Source organism: Opisthocomus hoazin, chromosome 7 (assembly GCF_030867145.1).
Source record: "Opisthocomus hoazin isolate bOpiHoa1 chromosome 7, bOpiHoa1.hap1, whole genome shotgun sequence".
Classification (NCBI taxonomy): domain Eukaryota; kingdom Metazoa; phylum Chordata; class Aves; order Opisthocomiformes; family Opisthocomidae; genus Opisthocomus; species Opisthocomus hoazin.
In genome coordinates, this window is record NC_134420.1 from 21,190,298 (window position 1) to 21,211,521 (window position 21,224).

Here is a 21,224-nt window from a genome sequence, read left to right on the forward strand (position 1 = left end):
GTTACAGTGTATGAAGGATTGAAAAAACGCAGGGAAACATGCAGACCTGAATGGGGCAGGGGGTGGTGGTGTCTGTAGTAAAAGTGGAAAAAAGGGAAATGAGACTATTTGGATGTTGGCACTGACAGTGTGAAGCTGAGTTGTAAGGGCAAAGGCTGGAAAGAAAGGAAAGAGGTGAGGTAGAAAGGGTGTTCATATTCAGTTGTTTGATTTTATTCCGGAAATAGCAAAGTGTAGATACAGACTTTGGCATACTTTAAAGTATATCACAATTCTCCCAAGGCAGAAGAAACTTAATGAAGTCATCTATAAAAGCGCTCCCATGAGATGCAGACAGAGCAAGTAACACTAGTAACGCATTCCTACAAGGCTGCCAAATGTGGGTTCAAACTCGCAGTATTCAGGGACCTCAGCATGTCTCCTTGGATTACCCAGTTATCAACAAAGGGAGCCTCAAATCTCCTAGCTTTTATTAGACCCTTAATCTTGTTGAATAGCATATTTCGCTTCCTTTAGCCGAGTTCTTGATATTGTGGCCTGAAACTCCTAACTTAACTCCAAATAGCTTCTTCCAGATAGTGCCTCTAGAGAGCAATGAATAGTATGCAATAGAAAATACAAGTGGCTGAGATCAGTCAGGGAGGACTGGAACCAGAGCCTGAGCACCAGCTGCATGCAGGGGAAAAAAAAAAAAAAAAAAGAAAAATCAGAAGAATCTGGTAATCTTATTAATGAATGGTGCCTGGAGGCATTCTTCCTCAAGGGCTCTAAATCACAAACCTACTTCCTGACGAGCCCAAGACAAGTAAGCATGTGAACTTCTATGAATTTAGAGTAAGTTTTCACCTTGATCTTAATTTTGGAATACACCTCTGCAAGTTACTGTATAAAACATGCTTTTTCACTAATGCATTTATCTGGAATTAACAGGTGTATGTGATAATGTGATAATCCTGCAGGTACTGTGATGCATCGACTCAAGATTTGGTGATATGACAAGAGTGATAAATTGAAACAGGGAGCTTCTAACTTGATATAATGAAAGTATTTTCACCACAAGGACATGGGAACGAATTGCTAAGAGAGGCTGTGGAATTTCCGCCCTTGAAGGTTTTCAGATCCTCACCTCGACAAAGGCCTGAGCCACCTGGTCTAAATTCAGTGCTGACCCTGCAGGAGCTTGCACTGGATGACCAGCATCTCTTTCATTGCAGGAACTGAGGACAATCAATGAAACAGGAGCTGGGTTTAAAACAGACAAAAGGAGGTGATTCTTCATACACAGTTCAGGTAAGATGAGCATTTGGAACACTTTGCTACGGGCTGTTTTGGATGATGGAAGTTATGTGGGCTCTGGAGAGGTTCACAGAAGAGATTCATTCTAGTTACATATGGAAACAACATCTTGCTCAAGAGCCTTGTGAGCTCACGGCTTCTGAAGGCAAGCATTAGATGTAGAGACTAGAGTTAAGGGAAGAAGATGGGGAGTTGCATATAATTGTCTGACTCTTACACTCTTTCCTGGGACCTGCTCTTGTGGAGATCTGAGACAGAATACTAGGCTAAACAGACATTTACTTTGACCCAGTACAGATGTTTTTAGGGCCTGAAACCCACAACACAATAATGTTTATTCAATTAAGTTACAATACACTGTAAGTGGAAAAGCCTATCTTGTCACGGTGGTCTAGCGGCCAAAGCATGGTGGAGTTACAAGCTAAGTTCAGTGAGTTCATGCAGCTGACAGAGCATGAAAGACTTACTTCAGAGCATCAAGGTCGGTCAGTCTCTCCAGAGCAAGAGTTTGTCTTCTCTCTTCTGCACAGATCTAAACATGCAGTGACACTAGGCAACTTGCATTTGATTTACTTTGCATGAAAACTAACCTTATTGTGGGTTCTGTGATAACTCACATCTAATCACAACATTACCAGAATGAGTCAAAATTGTTAGGGTTGCAAAGAAAAGCAGCACAGAAGTTTTAGAACTTTTAGCCAAAATTCCGACTTGGGATAAAGGGCTAGAAGACACTCCCTCTTGCTTTTTAACTGTGGATAAACTAGAATTCTGTGAATTGTTGGAAGATGGCAGTATTGAGGAATACCTTCTGATGGTGTAATGTCAGGCAAATCAGTTTATAGACATTAGAAATAGTTCTGGAGCTGTAAGACTGCTAGACTTTCACAAAACCCCCAAGCCCATGCTGTCTCATCTGCGTCTGAAATCAAACCACTTCCCAACATTTAGCCTGTAATGTGTCCCACAGTAATGACCATTCTAGGTCTAGTGTAGCGTCATCTTCTCGAACAGTGGCCAGAAAGCGAGCTCCACACAATGATGTCCTGATGCACCATACTTGTGTGTTGTCTGAAACTCCTGTGAAACAGAGCAAAGTCCTCTCTCTTCCCATTGCTGCTGCTGCTTTTCTTGCCTCCTACTTTCTTCTGAGGATGCCTTTTGGTTATTTAGAAGACAAAAAAGCATATATGTATTATTTTCCCTGTACTGCAGCACCCTCCCCTCTTACACACTCCCTACTGCATGGGTTCTCCTTCTCCCCCACAGCTATGCCCTCAGCTGTTGTCTGTTTTTCTTTACTCACTTGCTCCTAGACAAGCCCGTCTACCCCTTCCCACCCCTCCTTGCAGCCTGTCTTTCCCCTGTTTAACACCATCTTTCTGTCCCGAGCCAGCAAGCATCCCTGCTCCTGGCTTTCTGATCCTTATCTCTCCCCAGCATCAGAACCGCAAAAACCTCACAGAGCCGTCCTTGGCTCTACCACTGCTGCATGGGTGCGGATTTCCCCACCTTGGCTTTCTCAGTCCCTCTCCTCTGCTGCAATGCCCACCCCGGCCAAGCCAACGCTGGGAGGCCCCGGCTGGGACCCCTCACCCGGGACCCGCCATGGCTCCGCCAGCTGCCGCAGAGGAAGACGGGCCAGGGCCCTGCTGCGTGGCGGCCCAGCCGCAGCACCCCTAGCCTGTCCCACCCGCTTTGTCCCTAACCCACGTTTTCCGGTGACTGCAGCTTCGCCTGGAGCACTTTGCCATGCCCTCGGATGCAGCTTCCCCACCACCAGCGCTGGCAGGGATCTTGGAGCCCCTGGCCTGAGCGGGGAGGGAGCGATGCGTCGCGCAGAGTCACCTGGCAGGCTCTCCGGCGGTGCCACCCCCTCCTTTTCCGGGTCACTGATGAACACAGGGATCGGGACGGGTCCTTTGCGATACCGGTGGCAGCTCTGCTCCGTCAACCGGCTGTTACCGACCCGCTGCTACCTTTTAACCGCGCAGTGATCACCCCTTCTACCCGAACCTCGCAGTCCCCGCGGCCTTTCCCTCCTCACCTCCCACCGCCGGCGACAGCGCGTCCCGGGACGCGGTGGAAGTCAAGCGCGACCACACTTGCGCTCGCCCCCCCTCCGACACGCCCTGCACGGCGGCTGGGACGCCTAGCCCGGAGCGAGAGCTTCGCCCCGGCCCTCCACCGAGCGAAGAGCTCGTTTCACCATGCGCGCCCTCCCCGTCGGGCCGCGGAGCCGCTCCCGCCCGCGCGGTACGGCCCCGGCTCCCTCGGCGCCCTGCGGCTCGGGCTGATGGCGGGGCCCCGCCGGGGCGTGAGGGGACTCGGCGGACAAAGGCGGCCGGCGGCACCTCACCCCCCCCCCCCCCCGCCCCGGGGCAGCCTCCTGACGGGCGGGAGGTGTCGCCCCTCGCCCGCGCTGGGGCGCCGCGCCTCCGGCGGCCGCGGTGGCGCTGCCGAGCAGAGCAGGGCGCTGGGCGCCGAGCGCCGGCCGCCCGCCCGTACCCCTCCTCGGCCGGCTGGCTGCGCGCACGGCGAACATGGCGGCGGCGGTGGGGAGGGACACTCTACCTGAGCACTGGTCCTACGGCGTCTGCAAGGACGGGCGAGTCTTCTTCATCGAGTAAGCGGGCGCCGGGGGAAGGGGTGCGGGGGCGGAGGGTGGCCCCGCTCCCGCCACTGCCCGCCCGCCTCCCTCTCTCCCGCCCGGCCGGGCGGCCGCTAACAGGTGCATGTTTTCCGCTTCTCCCTCCCAGCGACCTGACCCGCACCACCACCTGGCTGCATCCTCGCACCGGGGAGCCCGTCAACTCCGGCCACATGATCCGCTCAGGTGGGTGCCCGGGGGCGGCCGCCCCCGCCCTGCCCCGGCGCCGCGCACCGCCAACGGCTCCGCTCCCCCTCCTCAGCTCCCCTCCCCCCCGCGGCCAGTGAGGCGCCTCGGGGGCGGCGGCCAAGTTCTCCCCCTTGCTTCCCCGCTCTCTTTCTCTCCCTCGCAGACCTGCCCCGCGGATGGGAGGAGGGCTTCTCGGAGGAGGGCGCCAGCTACTTCATCGAGTGAGTACTGCCCGGCCTCGGGGGGCGGCGGCGGCAGCGCGGCCCCAGCTCCGGCCCCGGCCCGCCCGCGGGGACGCTGAGGCGGGAGCGGGGGGTGAGGGGGCGCCGGGCCTCTTCCACCTCCCCTTCCCCCCCCGACCCGGCACGTCCGCCCGCCGGTTTAATTAATGATCAACGCGAGGGAAAGTGACACGGAGGCGTGCGGCTTCGGCGGCGGATGGGGAAAGTTGGCGGGCGGGCCGCGGGGATGCCCCCGCCTGCCGCGCTCTCTGGCAACAGGTTTCCGCGGAGGCCGCCGTGCGGTTTTTGTCGGGTTCGTTGTGCTGGTCCCCCCCCTCCCGCTTCCCTTCCTGGCGCTTACGGTGTGGTCTGTGGCAGGTGGAGCGTTGCGCTGCCGAGCGCCGGTCATGGCTGAAGGTGGATGCTTGGGGTTTGGTTTTTTGATTTTAAACGGCTCGTGGCTGCGGATGCAGCGCTGTGAAGTTTTGCAAGCGAAAGGCTTTCGGTGTTTCTTCCCAGAGATGGGACTGAGCAGATGAACTTGCCTTGTCTGGGCTGGTTGCGGCTGTCTGTTCTTTCTGTAGTCTGTCTTGCTCGGAGAACAGCTGAAAACTTGATATGTGCTGCGTATTGAGGCTCTTCTATAAAATGCAAGCATGTGGCAGTAAAGTAGGGTAATTAAGAGAGTTTCTTTCAAGCATTCCGTATATAAGGCTTTTAGAAATGTAAACACTGATGTAACAATAGAGATCTAATCAAATCAGTAAAACTCCGGTGCACCCTAGGTACACAGTTGTGTGTCTCTTCTGGTGTCTTTGTACTTTCCTTTGGAAATCTGAATGCATGACAAATTCAGCGAAACTAACAGAAAAGTATTGGAAAACACTCAGGCTACCTTATTGCTTCAGTGCTGGACTGGAATGGTTCACCCAGGTCATGAAGTACAGCCCCCTGTAGCTGCTGACAGCCGTGTCACAGATGCCTAGTTTTGAAATGCCTGCAGAGCGTACCCCAAAACCTTTGACCAACTTGAGGTTTTTAGTAAAGATCACACTTGAGAACGATACTGGGCCAGGTGAAGGCAGAATTGACTGAAGGCATCATAAATACGTTGCATGTTAGGATGTTTCTTAAATAAAATTCCAGACGATCCTAAAATATCCTTTTTTCCCTACAAAGGAGGGAGAAACCCGTCAGTCCTTGTCTGGCTGAGCCAGAGAATTGCTTACAGTGCTGGACTGGGCAGTTAGTTCAACTCATGGGCAGAGCATAGCAGCAAGGCATTGGAGAGCAGCTGAATACTACTTGTAGCAGCTACCCTTTGACTGTCACCAGCGCGTTGAAAAACAGGAGTAAGAGTTCTGCTGGTTGCAGAGGTGACTGGTGGAACTCTAAAATATGATAACTGTACAGTCTGTAAATGTAGTGTAAGCAGATCCTTTACACAGATACATCAACACAGACTTCTTTCTTCTTTGTAGGAATACCTCTATTTGTTTTCCTGTCCTTTCCAGAAGCTTACTGGTGCAATTTTAGCTTAGATTCCTTTTCCCAGCTGCTCTATTTGGAAGACCATTCTCATGTTTCATTTGTCAGGTGGCTACAAAACTTTTCATTTCTGATCCGTTAAATTATAGTTGCATGAGGTGCATTGTCATAAGTAGGCTAATAGCATTCTTTAGTGTGAAATTGCTGCAGGAAGTGAAGTACGCAGTGGAGTTTGTGTTTTACAGAGCAGTTGGATAAGCTCGACCATCTTTAGCCAAGCTAAGTTTTGCAAGGAGCAGCAGCAATTTTTTGACATAAATCTGTTCAGCTGTACTTCTTCACAGCAAAGATTCACCTGATACAGTATCCCCTTCAACAGTGATACTTGCCCCAGCACTGCTTTAGCCTCTCTGTTTTCAGCTTGGAGGCTTCCTGCGCCGAGTGGAATTTCTCAGTTTTTCTTCCATGAACATACTGAGCTCCCCTTGTGCTCATGTAAACATCAGTATCCTTAGATGAGGATTTCCATACTTCACTACTCTGTTCATTCCTCCTGCGTTGCTTCCACATGATGAGTTCTCAGCTTACAGAAAAGGTTACTGGTTCCTAAACGCATGATTTCACATGTTGTACTACTAAATTCCATTTTCTGGCATTCCAGCTCACAAAAACCATGAGCTCTTCTGTGTAACTATACAATCCTCTTTGTACTGGTGCTAGTTTCTAGTGTGGTGTCATCTACAGAAATTTCATGAGCACGTTCTCACTCCTTGGCTACTAAGTTATTGAAGGGTGTCAGGATGAATGCTATGAGTAACCCCTCTCTCTTGTGATAATTTCCACTTTTAATACAACCTATTGTACTTTTTCCTCTTTGATCAATTTCTTCATGTATCTTGTAAGTCTTATTTCTATTTTAAATATTATTTAAGTATTATTTCTTTAATAAAATCGAAGTATTACTAAGAATTATTTTTAGTTTAAATAGTTTTATGTGAGGGACAGTATCAAACATTTTATCTCAATGTATATTGGCTAACTCCACTCACATAACTGATTTCTGGTACAGCAGTGATCAAAATGTTAGATAAAACATTGGATGTGAGCTGTCTTTGACTTAAATAAAACAACCCCTAATTAATCCTATGTCCATTTGCTTCCATGTCTTTATTACTTCCTTAAATATTACAGACAACCTTGAAACATCATGTAGTAAAACAAAGATTTATAAGCTGTTCAAGCTTGATATCAAAACCAGGTAGGCTTTTCTCCCCTTTCCACATGCTGGGAGTTTGAAAATTTCCAGAAGTCCCCTTCTGCTGGACAGAAGCTTTCCAAATTAATGTGCTCTGGTTTATAATGTGGTGGTTGCGGGTTTTTTGGTTTTGTGTCAGTGCTGTTCTGTAGTTTAAGGGGGACTATTTTCCCTTTGGTTGTTTACTCGGGGTGCTTGTATGAAATCACATCTCCTCTTAGTCTTGTTTTGCTCTACTAAATAAGCTGTGTTCTTTGTCCAGCCCTTCAAAAAGGGCTCTCCATCTGTTTGATTACCCTGTAGTAGTTCTCTGCACCTCTTGCAATATGAAGTCATCTTTGTTGCATGTGAGTGAACAGAATCGTATGCTGGAATGAGCTTTTGTGAGACTCAAACAGCAAAAGTGCTTTTTTGGCTCTAAAAATTTCTCAGTTTTCTGCATTTTGGCTTGTTTGCCTATTTGGGGAAGACACCCACACTTGAGAGCACATTCGAATACTGCGAGTTGCCTGATACATCCAGTTCTTTCTTTACTGCTTTAAGACTGTAATTTATATTAGGAAGCCATGTATGGAGCTACATTCTAGTTCTTCCCTTTTATGCACATCGTTGTCTTCCTGAATGATTTTTCTCTGTTTTGATTATTCTTCAGTTTTTCTTGATAGCGGCAAACCCTATTAGTGCAGTCCTGCCTTTTATCCTCCAATCACTAAATAAAACATTAAATAAATTATGTATAAACTGATTTTTCTGAATCTCCATTTTGCAGTTTTGCTAAAATCTCACTGTTTCTTTTGTGGCTTATTTGCAACTTAAATAGCTTGTCCTAAGGAAAAAATGGGATAAGTTTTTATACAGTTTTATGTCTTTCCTTATACATAGCCTCAACATCTTTGTTAATCAAGTAAAGACATGGCGTAATCAGCTATACTCGATATCAGTTATGGAAGGTTGCGATTTGGTCAACCATTGCTTGTGAACAGTTGGACTTTTTTCGTCAATATGACTTATTTCCTCTTTTCTGAGTGAGAAAAATGTGTAAAACCAGCAATTTAACTTTTGTTTTTAAACCGCAACAATGGGCTGTTCAATTTGCTTGGTATGCCAACCTTCGATCTGTTTTAAGAATAGTAATGATTTAGGCATGATCGTAGGCCTGTATGTTTCTTTGTCTAAAAGTGTCATGGATGTTACATTTTCTGACTTTGAGTGCTGAGGACAGCTTGCACTATTCTTCTCCATCTTGTTTCTTGTTTGTTTTCTCTGATGTGTTTTTGAAACATGTTGTGTTTGTTGGGCCAACAGCTTTGTTTGAGTCACTGCAGAAAGGATGTTGTTGCTGAGCATATGTGGAAGCGAATGAGGACTTAATGCTTACTCTAGTGTGTTTCTGGTAGTTGGGTTGCTGATGTGAAATGGTAAGTGTGGTTGGCAGACTTTCTGGGGAAGAAGATGTGACATGCAGGGGAAGTAGCGACTGATGGAAAAAGAGGGCATGTGTGCGTTGTAGTTCAGGCTTCTGTTGCCATTTGCTTATTGTCTTTTTCTGGGCATCCAAAAGACTTAGGGAAGTTGGAAAGCCTTGGAAGTCTAAAATGCTTTTTTTGTTACCTTCTTCTAGCTTTGAAAGATTGAGATGAGTCTTTATGTGACAGGATCCATTCTTCCAGTATTACATACCTAACTGGCTTGTATTAAAGTATGTTAAAAAAAGGGTACTGCTGCTATAGAGGTTGTTTTAGAGTGCTGCAACAGGTAACACTGCATTCCAATTGTAGCCTAAGATTAAAAACAAAAAAAGTGGAAATCGGCACTTTAATATCTGAAATTAACCCTTGGTTTATTTATTTCTGAAATCAGTTTTTAGTTCAACTTGGCCTCTTCTGGTACAAGAACCAAATTTTTACAAAATCGCTGTTGTTCATAAAGTAGTCTGTAACTGTTTGCAACTGTTATTCTTTCATTCTTTTATTTAGCTTTTACTGTGTGTAGCAAATAAGCATGGTATGCGTTTCAAGGATTTGGAAATAGTAAACAGGCAAAGAACACAGACAAATTGAAGTCTGCCTTTGCAACTCTGATTCTCCTGTGCCAAACACATGCATTTATGTACCGTGTTACTGAAAACCATGCAGAAGCTCAGATTCGCCCAGTGTGGGCTGCAGGCGATACCTTCTTAATGATTATTTAATCACAGAAGCCTAAAGGGTAAGAGACCATCTGGATTACTGAGTTCAGTCCTTTCGATTGTCTGAGAAGATTGTTTTATAATCTCATTAATTAATTTAATCAACAGATTTCTTCTGCCCTGCAGAAATTCCTGTCTTCCCTGCTCCTAGTTGGATGTTGAGGACTGTTTCTTTTTCGTGGCTGTGTAGGTGGGCTAAAGCACTACTTACTGTATGTGTTTCACGGCCTGCTGTAAATACAGTTTTTCTTTTCTTGCTGTGTTTTTCGTGATGGTTATTGCTGTAGAAGCAGAAGATGTTGGAGCACTTAGCTACTGTGAGTAAGGAGTAGTGATGTGCCTCGTAATGAGATCTTCAATATAGATTATGTATTACCTAGATAAAAGGTCTCAATTAGTGTATCAGTAAGAATATAAACCGGTATGAAATCCACCTGTGAGGAGCTGGCCAGGGTAGTGCTTCACTCTGCCATCGCTGCGTGTAACCAGTTGGAGTTGTGTGGAGTTCCTCAAGTGGAATAAAAATTATGTAGCTCGAACCACATGAGAACTTCACCAACCAAAAGTGAAGGTGTTTACACCATCAGTAACAGATTTGAGGATAGTCTCTGGCAAATTGAAGGATTTTGTGTGCTGTAAAATGTTGCAAGAGAAACTTCAGTGCAGAGAAGCCTGGACTGGCTGCACAGCAACGGGTAACGCTCTGGTTTGGATCAGTCTTGAGAGGCACCGTATCCGTCGGTTGTGACTGGCTACTAGAGCTCAGTCAGGAGTTGTCCGTGCGGGGACTAGACTTCGCTGGGGTAATTTGCAGGGGTGGAAAAACGGGTGCGGGATGGAGAAGTAGAAGAAAAAATGGCGGAGCTGGCGTTTGTGCTGCCTGCGGCGCGTGGGGGCGCTGTCCCGCGCCGCGGGGCTGCGCCAGCGGCGGGCGGCCTGGGGCGGCCTCTGCTGGCGGGCGGCGGGAGCGGCGCGGGCGGGGCGAGGGTCGGGCCGCCTGTGGCTGCGTTTTAGCTGCGTGTGAGCAGGCGGGGCAGCGGGCAGAAAGAGCTGTCTACAGAGAAAGTAAGTGGGGTTGCTCTCCTCTCGCCCTTTGTTCTCTGGCTCTGGGCTCGGTCAGACCGCCGGTTTCCTAAACCTCTTGTTCTCCTGGGTTGTGAACAGGACTGAGCTGGGAGTACTGAACCTGCTGGGTAGATACCAGTAGCTGTGTTTCATTCAAGCTGGGGAACAATTAAGTGTCCTTTTTTGATGACAGTTAAAGTGAGAGATCACTCATTAAAAAGTGACACACATGCTGATAGATCCGTACCCGGGCAGAGACTGCTGGCACTGGCAGACGGCAGAAGCAGCACTTGGTAGTTTGGCTCCCAGAAAGCGGGCAGAGGGTACATTGCCGCTGCCCGAATTGCAGGATGCCAGCTTGGGACTGTGCGCCAGGAAAATGCCCTGTGCAGTTTGACTCGGCGAGGGGTGTGAATGGAGAGGAGCACTGTGTGCATTCTGTGACGGGGAGGATTGTGTAAGGGGAGGTGCTGCGTTTTGTTTGGCTTTAGAGCAAGGCAGCACCAGAAAATGTTTAGCTTGGTTTGTCAGTCCTTCTTTGCCTTTCTTCTGAAATGCACATGTGTTGGAAAACTGAGTTTTGACTACCTGAGGAGGCCAGCAGGGATAACGTACACTTAAAGCATAGTTCCCATTAACCTGAGATGTTGTTTTCAGTGCTGAATGCTTCTGAAAATCGAAGTCGTCAGGAAAACAGAGGAACATGCTTTCATTGTGGTTGAGGTTATATGACTTACTTGTGTTGTAGCTCAGAAACAAGGGTACAGACTGGTTCTCCAGAGCTGCCAGCATCCACGTTTTGTTCAGTACACATTCTTTCTCCTTTTTTCTTGCCAGAAATTCAGGCTCTTTCCTAAGTGTCCTCTTCTGCATTCAGTGAATCGGTGTGCAGGTGAACATGTGCGTATGTTTTAGGAAGCTGCATGTTGCAGTGAGGGTTTCAGTATTTGTGAAAGTCTGTCTAAAATGTAAAAATTAAAAATAAATACAGTTGTACCGAGTAGGTATTGCGATAGTCTTAAAAATAGTTTTCATCATCTTGTGTTACATTTCAGACTGCTTTTAGAAGTGCGCAATATGTCTACTACATCAGATGAGGAAGTAGATAATCTATTCAACACTTTTAATTATGCTTTATTTATTATACATTATCTGCCAGAAAAGACAGAATCTCAAATATTTGGGGCAGCAGAATCTTGATATTAATACTACACATTTTGTTGAAGAAGATTGCTTCTTCAATCTATCAGTAGCTGTTAAACTCTCTAGCAACTGGACCTAGTTAGAAGGATTACCTATCTGCAGGCAAATATATCATGCAAGATATTTTTGTATTTTATAATGGAGGAAATAAAAAAAGTACCTTTTCCGGGTAATTTGCTAACAATCTTAGCAAGTGCTTTGGTGAAGAGAAGTGCATGCTGTGAAGTCTCCTGGGTTCTGTGCCCTGCATTTTCCCCTCATTCCATTTGCTGCAGATGTATTATACTAAAATGAGTTTTCACCTCACTACTGACGAAAATTTGCTGTTGTCTCAAATATTTACATTTCATTGGTACAGATTAAGTGTACTGCTTCAGTATTGTAGTGCTGCATCCCTGCAAAGACCGACTTGAGTAATGTGGTGTCATTTATTTAATGTCACATCCGATTCTATCCGGTGTGACTGTACATTGTAATTTACTGTTAAATCTAATTTGTTTTCTCTTTGCCTCCTAGATGTGCCTTTTTAAAAATGTTTTTTTTTATTACCTTGTCTTGGATAACGGTAAAGGATGGGGCTTAAACCTCATTTTGTTTGTAGTTTAATTGTCTTTTCCTGTAGCTTTATTAGACAGTTTTACAAGGTCTGTTCTGAGATATTGTCCTTAGAAGCAGAACTTTTAATTTAAAAGCAGATTTGTAATTAAAGACGTTAAAATCCAGGAAGAATCTGGTTAAGCACCCAGCCCTTTTCTTTTTGATTGTCTGCCACGTAGTACTTGGCAAAAACATCACTGACTTGTCTAGACAGGTACAAAAGCTTGTTACCAAATACATAGTAGGCATGCGTTTTTCTGCCTCAAGTTTTCTGTTTAAACCCTTGTTTTCCTTATTGCTTATCTGTATCTCTAAACATTTCATCTTTGGTTTAATAAAAAGTACAACCAAAACTTTTAAAATGTCATTTGGATACACTGCTGAAGTGAAGCATTTGAGTAATACTGGTTTTTATTCATCATGTTTTGTTAATTGAGGGCTTTTATAATATTTTTATTTACTTCCTAGAAGCCAAATATCCTGAACGAAGAGCAGAGCAATGAGCATTTTGAAAATACATGTTGATTCTGCAACATGCAGGTGATTTTTTTTTTTTCTTTCCCCACGAGCTCTGTATAGACTGTGATTGTGACTTAAGTAGAAAAGCTGCTATTATTTTTCTACTTTATTTCATCTGAAAAAATGTAGAGTTACTGGCTTTTTGCAAGCTGCATATTTGTTTCAAAATGTCATAGTTTCACCTATGACATAATTTCATAGTTTCAGTTTTCATCTTCAAACTAGCAAAATGCTGGGGCAGCAACTTTCACTTAACTTTCACGTTCACTCAGTCCTTTGCTTTTGGCAGTTACTTCTCTGTCCCTGTTTTTTTAGGATATTGGTATTAATATGGAGAGCAATGAAAAACTAGAGGCACTGCTTGTTTATCAAGCAGTGTAAATTAGAGAGCAAAAGGCAAATGTGTGTTTTTTGGTTTTTTTGGTTTTTTTTTATAAATAGGTGTCTTTGTAAGCCAATTTTTAGGTGTTTAAAATGTGTGCTCTGCAGGTTAACCTCTTAGTGCTGTGGTTCAGTGCCTACTTTGGATCAAAGTAAAAGAAATGGGGCTTATCCTAATACCTAGAATAATAAATCTGTTAGAGCTATTTCAGCAGAATATTTAAACGCAACTGCACACAGAACAATGCTAATGATTGTGATTCACTGTATGTAATTTTCACTGGTTGGTAAAGCAACATTAGTAATATCTTCTTTATATTTTTTTGAAGATCAGTTGTTCTAACATTAGTTGTTTGCGTGGTGAGACAAGACTGACAAAATCTAGATGTAGACAGTTGTTCCACAGAGAACACGGTGGTTCAAAACCATGTTGAATTGCCTGGACTAAATTAAAATTATATTAACAAAAGTTAGCTGCAAGATGGTGAAAATCATTTTTCTCAGATGACAATTATTAAACACTTGATACTTATTGTTACCATCTCAGGATATCAGCCCTCTTTTTTTTTTCTTTTTCCTGTATTTTGTTTGAAGAGAGTAATTTGTGAACGTGCTGTTTTTTTAGTGTAAAGTTGTTGCTTGCTTTCCAGTTAAGACAATGATATTGTCAAGTGGCTTGAGAAAATATTTTTATTTCTTTCCTTGCTGTTCTTTAAATGCTGCTTTTATGCTTTACTTTTTTAGCAGAGAAATACTTAAATATCTAAAACTATTTCAGACAGCGATAAAATTTATTCCGTCAACACTGTGCATGTTGTTGCTCCAGTAGTCAGTTTTAAATAGCCTTTCCTTTTGCTCTTCCAGTTAGGTATGTAGTGAGTTAGTTTGAGCTCATTTGTATTTAAAAAACAAAATAGAAAATTAAAGACTTATTTTCACTTGTCTCATGCAAAATCATTATATGAAATTCTTTTAATAAGCAGATTGCAGGTATCAAGTTGGGCTTTGGTATACTCATTTAACTGTGTATTTAGTCCTTTCAGTTTAAATGTGAAGTGATAAATCTTTACTTCTTGAAGGTGTTAGTGTAACAGATACTCTTCGGTGTCACTGCCTGGTTTTTGTCCTCTTGTTGCTAACTTGTTTGAGAAGGTGGACAGCTAAATCTCCAGATAAAGAGTCCTTTTTGAGAGTTGCATTTCCTTGCCTTTGGAGAATATTGAATTGTGTAAGGAAATATCGAAACAACAGAATGGTAGAAGGAAGATTGAAATCACTGAGGTCTATGACAATGTCCTCTTAGAAGAAAGTAAAACAGCATTCGCTTTTATGACTTTCAGCATATTTCCATCTGTGGCATGTGACTGCTGGACATTTAGTGTGTGTTGTTAAACATGAAAGTCAGGCATTTTTATTGCAGTTGAAGGATCAAAAAAAACAATACAGGTGGAAACATAAATTACAGTTATCCTGAAGTAAACATTACTAACCTAGAACATCCAGTGTCAAGGTTAAACGCAAAATACGAAAATACACAATTAAGGCGTTCAAACATGATACCCAGTATTTGCTATGCAGGAGCTGTCATTGGTGCAGAGTAGTCCTTGCTTAGACATTTACAAATAATACGGAGTTTTAAAGTCTGGTAGTTTCGCTCTGCCTTACTGAGCAATTTGAAACGCCGCAACAATATTACTGGTTTTGCCAGGTGATCCAGAGAATTTCAGTAGAAATGTCTTCCAAGTGTTGTATGAGATTTAAATAACGCTTGTACTTGATCAATTTCTGCCCTGCAAGGAAACATTCACTCCTGTATACTGGCTGCAGTAAGGAATCATAGAATCATTTAGGATGCAAAGACCCTTAAGATCATTAAGTCCAACCGTAAACCTAGCACTGCCAAGTCCACCACTAAACCATGTCCCTAAGCGCCGCATCTACATGTCTTTTAAATACCTCCAGGGATGGTGACAGCCACATTCTTGGGCGGCCTGTTCCAGTGCTTGATGACCCCTTTGGTGAAGAAGTTTTTCCTAATATCCTATCTAAACGTCCCCTGGCGCAACTTGAGGTTGTTTCCTCTTGTCCTATCACTTGTTGCTTGGAAGTCAATTTGAACTAGTTGTAAACTATTAAATGGTACTGATAAATAAGATGGGCTAAAGAGAGAAAACAAGGAGGAAAAATGAAGCTTCTGTGCATGGGTAATGTGACTTTTTTCCTCCCACACCAGAAAAGTAGCAGTCAGAGAGAAGGGAGCTACAGGAGTTCAGTTTTTTTACAGGTCAACAGGTCATCTTCTGTGATGGATCTAATAAGGGAACTACAGTTAGCAATTTGAGGGGCGTCTCTGATTACCAGCATGCTGTTCCTGTGTCCCTGTGGTAGGCAGACAGCAGAAGCTCAAGTAAACTGTGGTTTGTGGAAGTCAGTTTAAGCGTTGCCTGAAATCTTAAAAGTAGCTGTAGGTTGTGTTTTTAAGTAATGTGAGTAGTAAGGCTACAGGAATTTTTGAATTATTGATGTACAGAAGAGAATTTTGTTTGTGTGGGGAAATGAGAAGACTTGCAAATTTATGTTTAGGTAGTCATACAACTATTTTCTGAGTAGTTTCTTTAACTATGATGAGGAACATTATAAATAAGCCTGTTGCATTTTTTTTGTTTTTTTTTTGGTGGCAATAGAAAAAAAAGTTAATTTTTATAGATAATGGCATGTTAGTGAATATCATGTTTGTTTCCTTTAGAAAGAAAATTTCAGATCCTTTATTTCTGATGAATTTTTAAGGCTTATGTGATTAGAAACACAATAAGAAATTCTGTGAATGAGCTGAATAAACTGTGATAATTCCAAATGAGGTAATGCAGATGGAGTCAGTTTAAGAATGAAGTGTGGCATCAATGATTTTTGTTTTCCTCAGAATATTAATGGTAAATTAACTTTTTTCCTTTCATCTCATCTTTCAGGGATTTTATTATGATAGTGAACATGTTTTCTACCTGTTATCAGGTCTGCATAATAGTTTTGGATAAAACTGAATTAGAGAAATATGCTGAGAATGCTGTTCTTTGTGGATTTTGACATTTTTAAAAAATTCAGGTGAGGATAGAAAAATTCAGCATGATTATATGTTTGATTGATTGATTTAATGAAGTTCCTAAGTATTCTGACAGATTATTAACCTCTGCAAAGATACTAAAAATTCGACTGTTTTATTCATTTTTGTGTTTTTATTTGGCTCAGCAGCTTCCATGCCAATGAACTTTGTGTTCCATTTATTTTGGATACTGAGGTTTGTAGTGAAAATGCTAAATTGCAGTCTAAAACTTGTCTACCAGGGAGGTGAGTAGAACTAAGAAGAAGATATGAATTCAGAGTGCTATGGTCTGTGAGGAGTGCCCGTGTGAAGAATTAGAGATGAGCAGTAGTGTTAGGAAAGCCCCTGTGTTTTCAGCGGATTTGAAGGTAGTGTGCTTGTTTCTCAGTTGCGTTGTGGCTTTCTTTAGGTTGAGTTCTGGTTCAAAAGCTATGAAAGATGTTTAGGAAACATCTGAACTTGCCATGTGGCAACGGATTATTGTGAGAAAAACCAACCTTCCTGGAAGCGTTTAACTATTTGTGAGGTAGACAAAAACAATTTCTGTCTAATAATCAAAGAAATTACTTTTTGCAGGGAAGTAGAGAGTCAGCAGAAGTTAGCGTTAGTTGGAACTGCTATCTTCATAGACAAAATGACTCCTATGTATGAAATGCACCCTGCTTAACAATTGAAACAGTTTGGCTTACTTGTAGTTGTTTGTGTAATGTTTTGGATTTTTCTGAATTTGTTATAAGAAATCCCAGCGGATGTTTCATGCCTCACCAGTGTTTCCAGAAATGAATGTTTGGTGATCTGGAGTAGAGGTCACAGAGACTTAAATTGTGGCAGTAAGTATGTGAGTCCCAGTTGCATTTTACTTCGAAAGTAAGCTAAAATAAAATGTCTCTTATGTGATAAAAATGGATTTCTAAAATTCCATGATAGACTTTTTTTGAGTGCTTTACATAATTTGAAATAGCAAGTTTGATTTAATTTTCTATTTTTAAATATTGTTTTTAATACAGAATTATGTAAGTTTGTTCTTCCATTCCTATTGGGTTATAAATTGCAAAAAGAAAAAGGAGCTTAAGTGTATTCCTGGTGGTTTTTCTCATCTTCTGACATAGCTGTTAACTGAATTAGCTGAATAAGAGGAGGAAATATATTCTCTGTGCCTGCCCAGAAGCTAAAGCATTAAACAAACTTTTGAAAGCAGTTTAGAGGTACAAGAACTGCTTTATCACCATGTGTTATGGGCAAGTTACATTAGCAAGGATGATGTTAAAAAGCGGAGTTTCCGTTGTGATGGGAAAGATTTGTGTAGCATTGTTGTATTGAAATAATCATGTATGCGTACATTTTGAAAAGCTCCTGATATGGTCTCGCATCAAGGTCTTAAAAGCCCGCCTTTACATTTTATCAGCTATTAGGAAAAAAACCAAACACAAATCCCTGCAATTTCAAATCATATATGTAAAAAAAAAAAACCACCCAACAAAACCCACCAACGAAAAAACCAAAAAAAACCCCAACCCAAAACTAATATTATGTGACATTTTTTCTTTGTGTCATTCTATCTAAGATCGTGATTGCTTTTCTAATGGCTTCCATTCTTTAAGGAAGATGTAGAGCTCTAATCTTGGATTTGGACACTGAAGTTATTGCCTCTACTTAATCAGTTTGTGTCAAAATGCATTTATGTAAAAATACGTTTGTAACGATCTAGCTAATAGCTTTTTCCCTCCCCCAGCAAAAAGTATTCTTGAAGCTCGAGCAGGTCAAAGACTGTCTAGTGGAAGCTTTCTTTGGATCTCATGCTAGATAAATAAATCTTCTGAGAGGTGAGCACTTGCCATCTTCATAAGACAGCATTATAAATATGCTACATATGGAGACAGATGGCTTTGAGGAAATATTTCTGTATTGGGTATTTTTCTTGAAGCTGGAAAAAAACCCCTGTATCTCTTTTTCAAAAGCATTGGAAAACAGTAGGAGCAATTATGTCGTAAGTCTGTCCTGGAATTTACGCTATTTCAGCTGTTATAAGGTCAGTCAGAGATATGCGGTAAACTTTTAGCATGTATATGTTGTTCTGTTAATTTTCGTAGACCTTTACCATTGATTGGGGTAAAGACTATTTTCACAAACTCTGTGTTGAAGTAGACTAGGGTAACTCTTACAGTGAAGCTTTTAATATTTTTAAGGTGGCTGATCGTGAGGATGGCTACTTTCTTGTCAACATATTTAACAATTAGAGGAAGGAGTTTGCACTTAATCTGAAATATAACAGGAGAGGGATGTCCTTTAAAGCTTTCTAGCTCTTAGATTGATATATTCCCCTGCCAGTGCTGAAAACAGTTTCTACAGGACATGAAAAACAGGTTTATAGTTAGGTAATGCTTCTCTAGAAATAAGCTGTAAAAAGGCTACAATAAAAACAGTTTGTAGAGACGTTCTATTTTGGAAAGCAAAGGTTTGATTGCTTGGAAGAAAGGCAAACCAACTCACTCAAATGGGCTTAGTATGTACTTAGTAATAATATGAGTTGGGGCTTTTTTTGTGTTTTCTTTTTTGTATAAGTATAGGTTTCTCCTTAGATTGACATTTTAAGATAACCTTCTTCAGCAGGCACAGCTGCCTTTTAGAAGTTGACTTGTATAAAGATATCCTATATAGTGTGTTGTCTTAATTGGTCAGAGTAGCTGTAAACAACTGAGACCTAGAAGACAACTGAATACTTGCCTTCTTTACACAATTGGTACTAGCGATGGTGTAGATGCTGTAACTGATGGGAAAGAGCTCCTAGTTTCAAGAAAACTGGGATACTTGTGACCTGTGTAATCAATACCATTTACACTGAAGTGAAATTGTGACAGACCTTCGTAGCGTTCAGCTGCTCAAGGATCACGAGCAGTTTTTTCCTGTAGGAATTGGGAAATGATGTTCTCTGCCTGAATGGGTAGGCTGGTGCTCTGAAGAGGAGACTTGTTGGGTCAAGATGGGTGGATACAGAGGCTGAGAATTTCTTTCCAAGATCAGAAGACAGAGGCTAAGTGAGCTGCAGACATCTTGGGACAGCACAGGTTAGTGTTCTAGTCTAAATTATGGAGAGAGGAATTTTTGTTACAATATGCCTGAGGAAGGCTGGTTGAAGAGGAAGCCTCACAAGGCTGCATACTACTGATTGGAGACTGCTCTCTTCCAGTCTTAGGTAGTAAGGAAACTTGGTGATTTCTTTTTCTCTTCTTCACCACCCCATACTGCTCTCTTTATATGGGTGTGTACATAGACAGACATTTAGCTCACATTCTGCGGGCACTGGAGGAGAACTACATACAACTGTATGAAAGACTGCAGCTTTGATAGGTTGGGATCTCAACCAGGTATCTGGCTTTGTAGATCTTCCTATGGGTTGGTTTTACTTGGTGTCTGATAGTTAACATTTCCTTTTGCGTAGGAAGACCAAGATGTAGAAAATAGACACCAGCTAGGATAACTCTGAAAGGAAATAATTGATTTATTAGTTTCAAAAGCGATGAAAAACTTGGTTGTACTTAGAAGAGGGCTGTTGGACTGTTACCCTTGGAAGAATATAGCTTTATGACCCTTGATTCTCTTCTCTTTGAGAATCTTTACTGGAAATGCTTCATGAACCAAACAATTAAAAACATCTCAAATCCTCCAGATTTCCCATGTTGTCATGCTGGGTTGGTGAACTCTTTTGCCAAAATCCTGTGTGGTGTCTGAACTGTCTGAGTAGCTTTGCAGCATGGCAAACAGGGCTTTTTCCTGAGGAATCTGCTTGTATGTTCAGTGTCAGTGATGTGTGCGTTTCCATGACCATTGTGAGAAGTGTCATCTGGGGACCCAGACTGCTATAAAAATATGGGATACAAAGAAGCCCACAGCGCGTGCATCTGACTCTTCCCAGGAGGACTTGCATCTCAGCCACATACCAGCCAAGTTTTGAGAAAAAGCTTAGTGGCACTTGTCAAAAAGGATTTTTTTTTTTTTTTAATATATTTACATTTGGGCTCTTACAGATGAAATGACATAGTGGTTTCACTAAGGATTAAATTATAACTTTATTTTAAAAGACATTGTTTTTATAACAAGTATTTAAAAAATTTTCTCGAAACTTGAAACTTAGTTGAAAACTTTGAAAATGCATTTGTATAAACCAAACATGGATGGTTTCTGTCTAAAAAGAGAAGGTTTCAGATATTTATATAATTAAAATGTTTTGTTGTTTTCTAAGGTTGTCTGAGTATTCCAACTGAAATTTTAGGCTTGTTTGAGAGTTTATAATAGGTTGTGAAGTGTTGTGTGGGTTTTTTCTTTTTCTTTTTTTTTTAATTATTGCACTGAGGTAGAAATGTTGGTTGAATATTTTCCTGTTTGATCAAAATGTGTGTTTTTTTCTCTCAGACTTAACACTTTTCAAACTTGCCAATTTGCTCATCTGTTTGGCAGCATGGTGCTGCCTATGCCACTGCCAGCTCTGTCCCAGTGCTGGTGATGAGCATGCCGTAGTGAAGTATGACCATGCTCTGGGTTGCTGCAGATTAACTGGCGGCTGAAATATGGTATGCATGTGCTTACAAACAATTGTTTCCTACTTGAGCTGTGTTTTGAAAAAATAGAGGTAACACCTTTCACAGCAGACTGTTTACACAGGAGCAGGACAAGGGAAACAAGCTGTTGGTGACGGTCCCCATGAATAATGTGGCAGGCTGCCAAGCAGCCTGGGCTGCCATCGCTTGGGAAAATGCAACCAAGAGAGCTGTTAAAGAACGTGCTCTTAACTGGGCTGTATTGTAGAGGCAAAATGAGAGAGTTGTGTCGTCCCCCCCCCCCCCCATCGTCATCGGCATTTCAGTGCCTGTTGAGGTCTGGCTTCAGCTGACAGGCTTTCTTAGTGTTTTTTTGGTTTGCTTGCAGATGAACGGCTATGTTAATGTCATTTTGGCAGACTAAGAGTTAAAAAGCAGCAAAAATAAAACCTGTGTGAAAGACGCTGACTTCAAGCAAGGGAATTGAAACTGTCACAGTCACATTTCTATTAACAGAAAAATATGTAGTGTGCTAGCTTT

At 42.4% G+C, this 21,224-nt stretch overlaps 1 protein-coding gene and 1 long non-coding RNA gene across 10 annotated transcripts in view; one reads left to right on the plus strand and one right to left on the minus strand.

Annotated features, from left to right (window-relative positions):
* Nucleotides 1–21,224, plus strand: part of PLEKHA7 (pleckstrin homology domain containing A7) — a 187,896-nt gene that overhangs the window by 12,631 nt on the left and 154,041 nt on the right. For 3 of the 8 annotated variants that reach the window (XM_075425429.1, XM_075425433.1, XM_075425430.1), the window contains exons 1-3: nt 3,797–3,922; nt 4,056–4,132; nt 4,299–4,356. In XM_075425429.1, coding sequence (XP_075281544.1) covers nt 3,840–3,922; nt 4,056–4,132; nt 4,299–4,356 — 218 coding nt within the window. In that variant the 5' untranslated portion in view covers nt 3,797–3,839. Of the gene's footprint in view, nt 1–1,159; nt 1,291–3,796; nt 3,923–4,055; nt 4,133–4,298; nt 4,357–21,224 lie in introns of those variants that run through there. The other 5 variants (XM_075425434.1, XM_075425435.1, XM_075425431.1 and 2 more) reach the window with 3 other exon arrangements.
* LOC142361862 (uncharacterized) lies at nt 1,595–3,949 on the minus strand. 2 transcript variants are annotated; one of them, XR_012764482.1, is made up of 2 exons: nt 3,871–3,949; nt 1,595–2,454 (listed from the first exon to the last, which is right to left on the minus strand). It is a non-coding gene; the product is annotated as an uncharacterized LOC142361862 (long non-coding RNA). The 2 variants fall into 2 exon arrangements; XR_012764481.1 differs by lacking the exon at nt 3,871–3,949 and adding an exon at nt 3,145–3,272.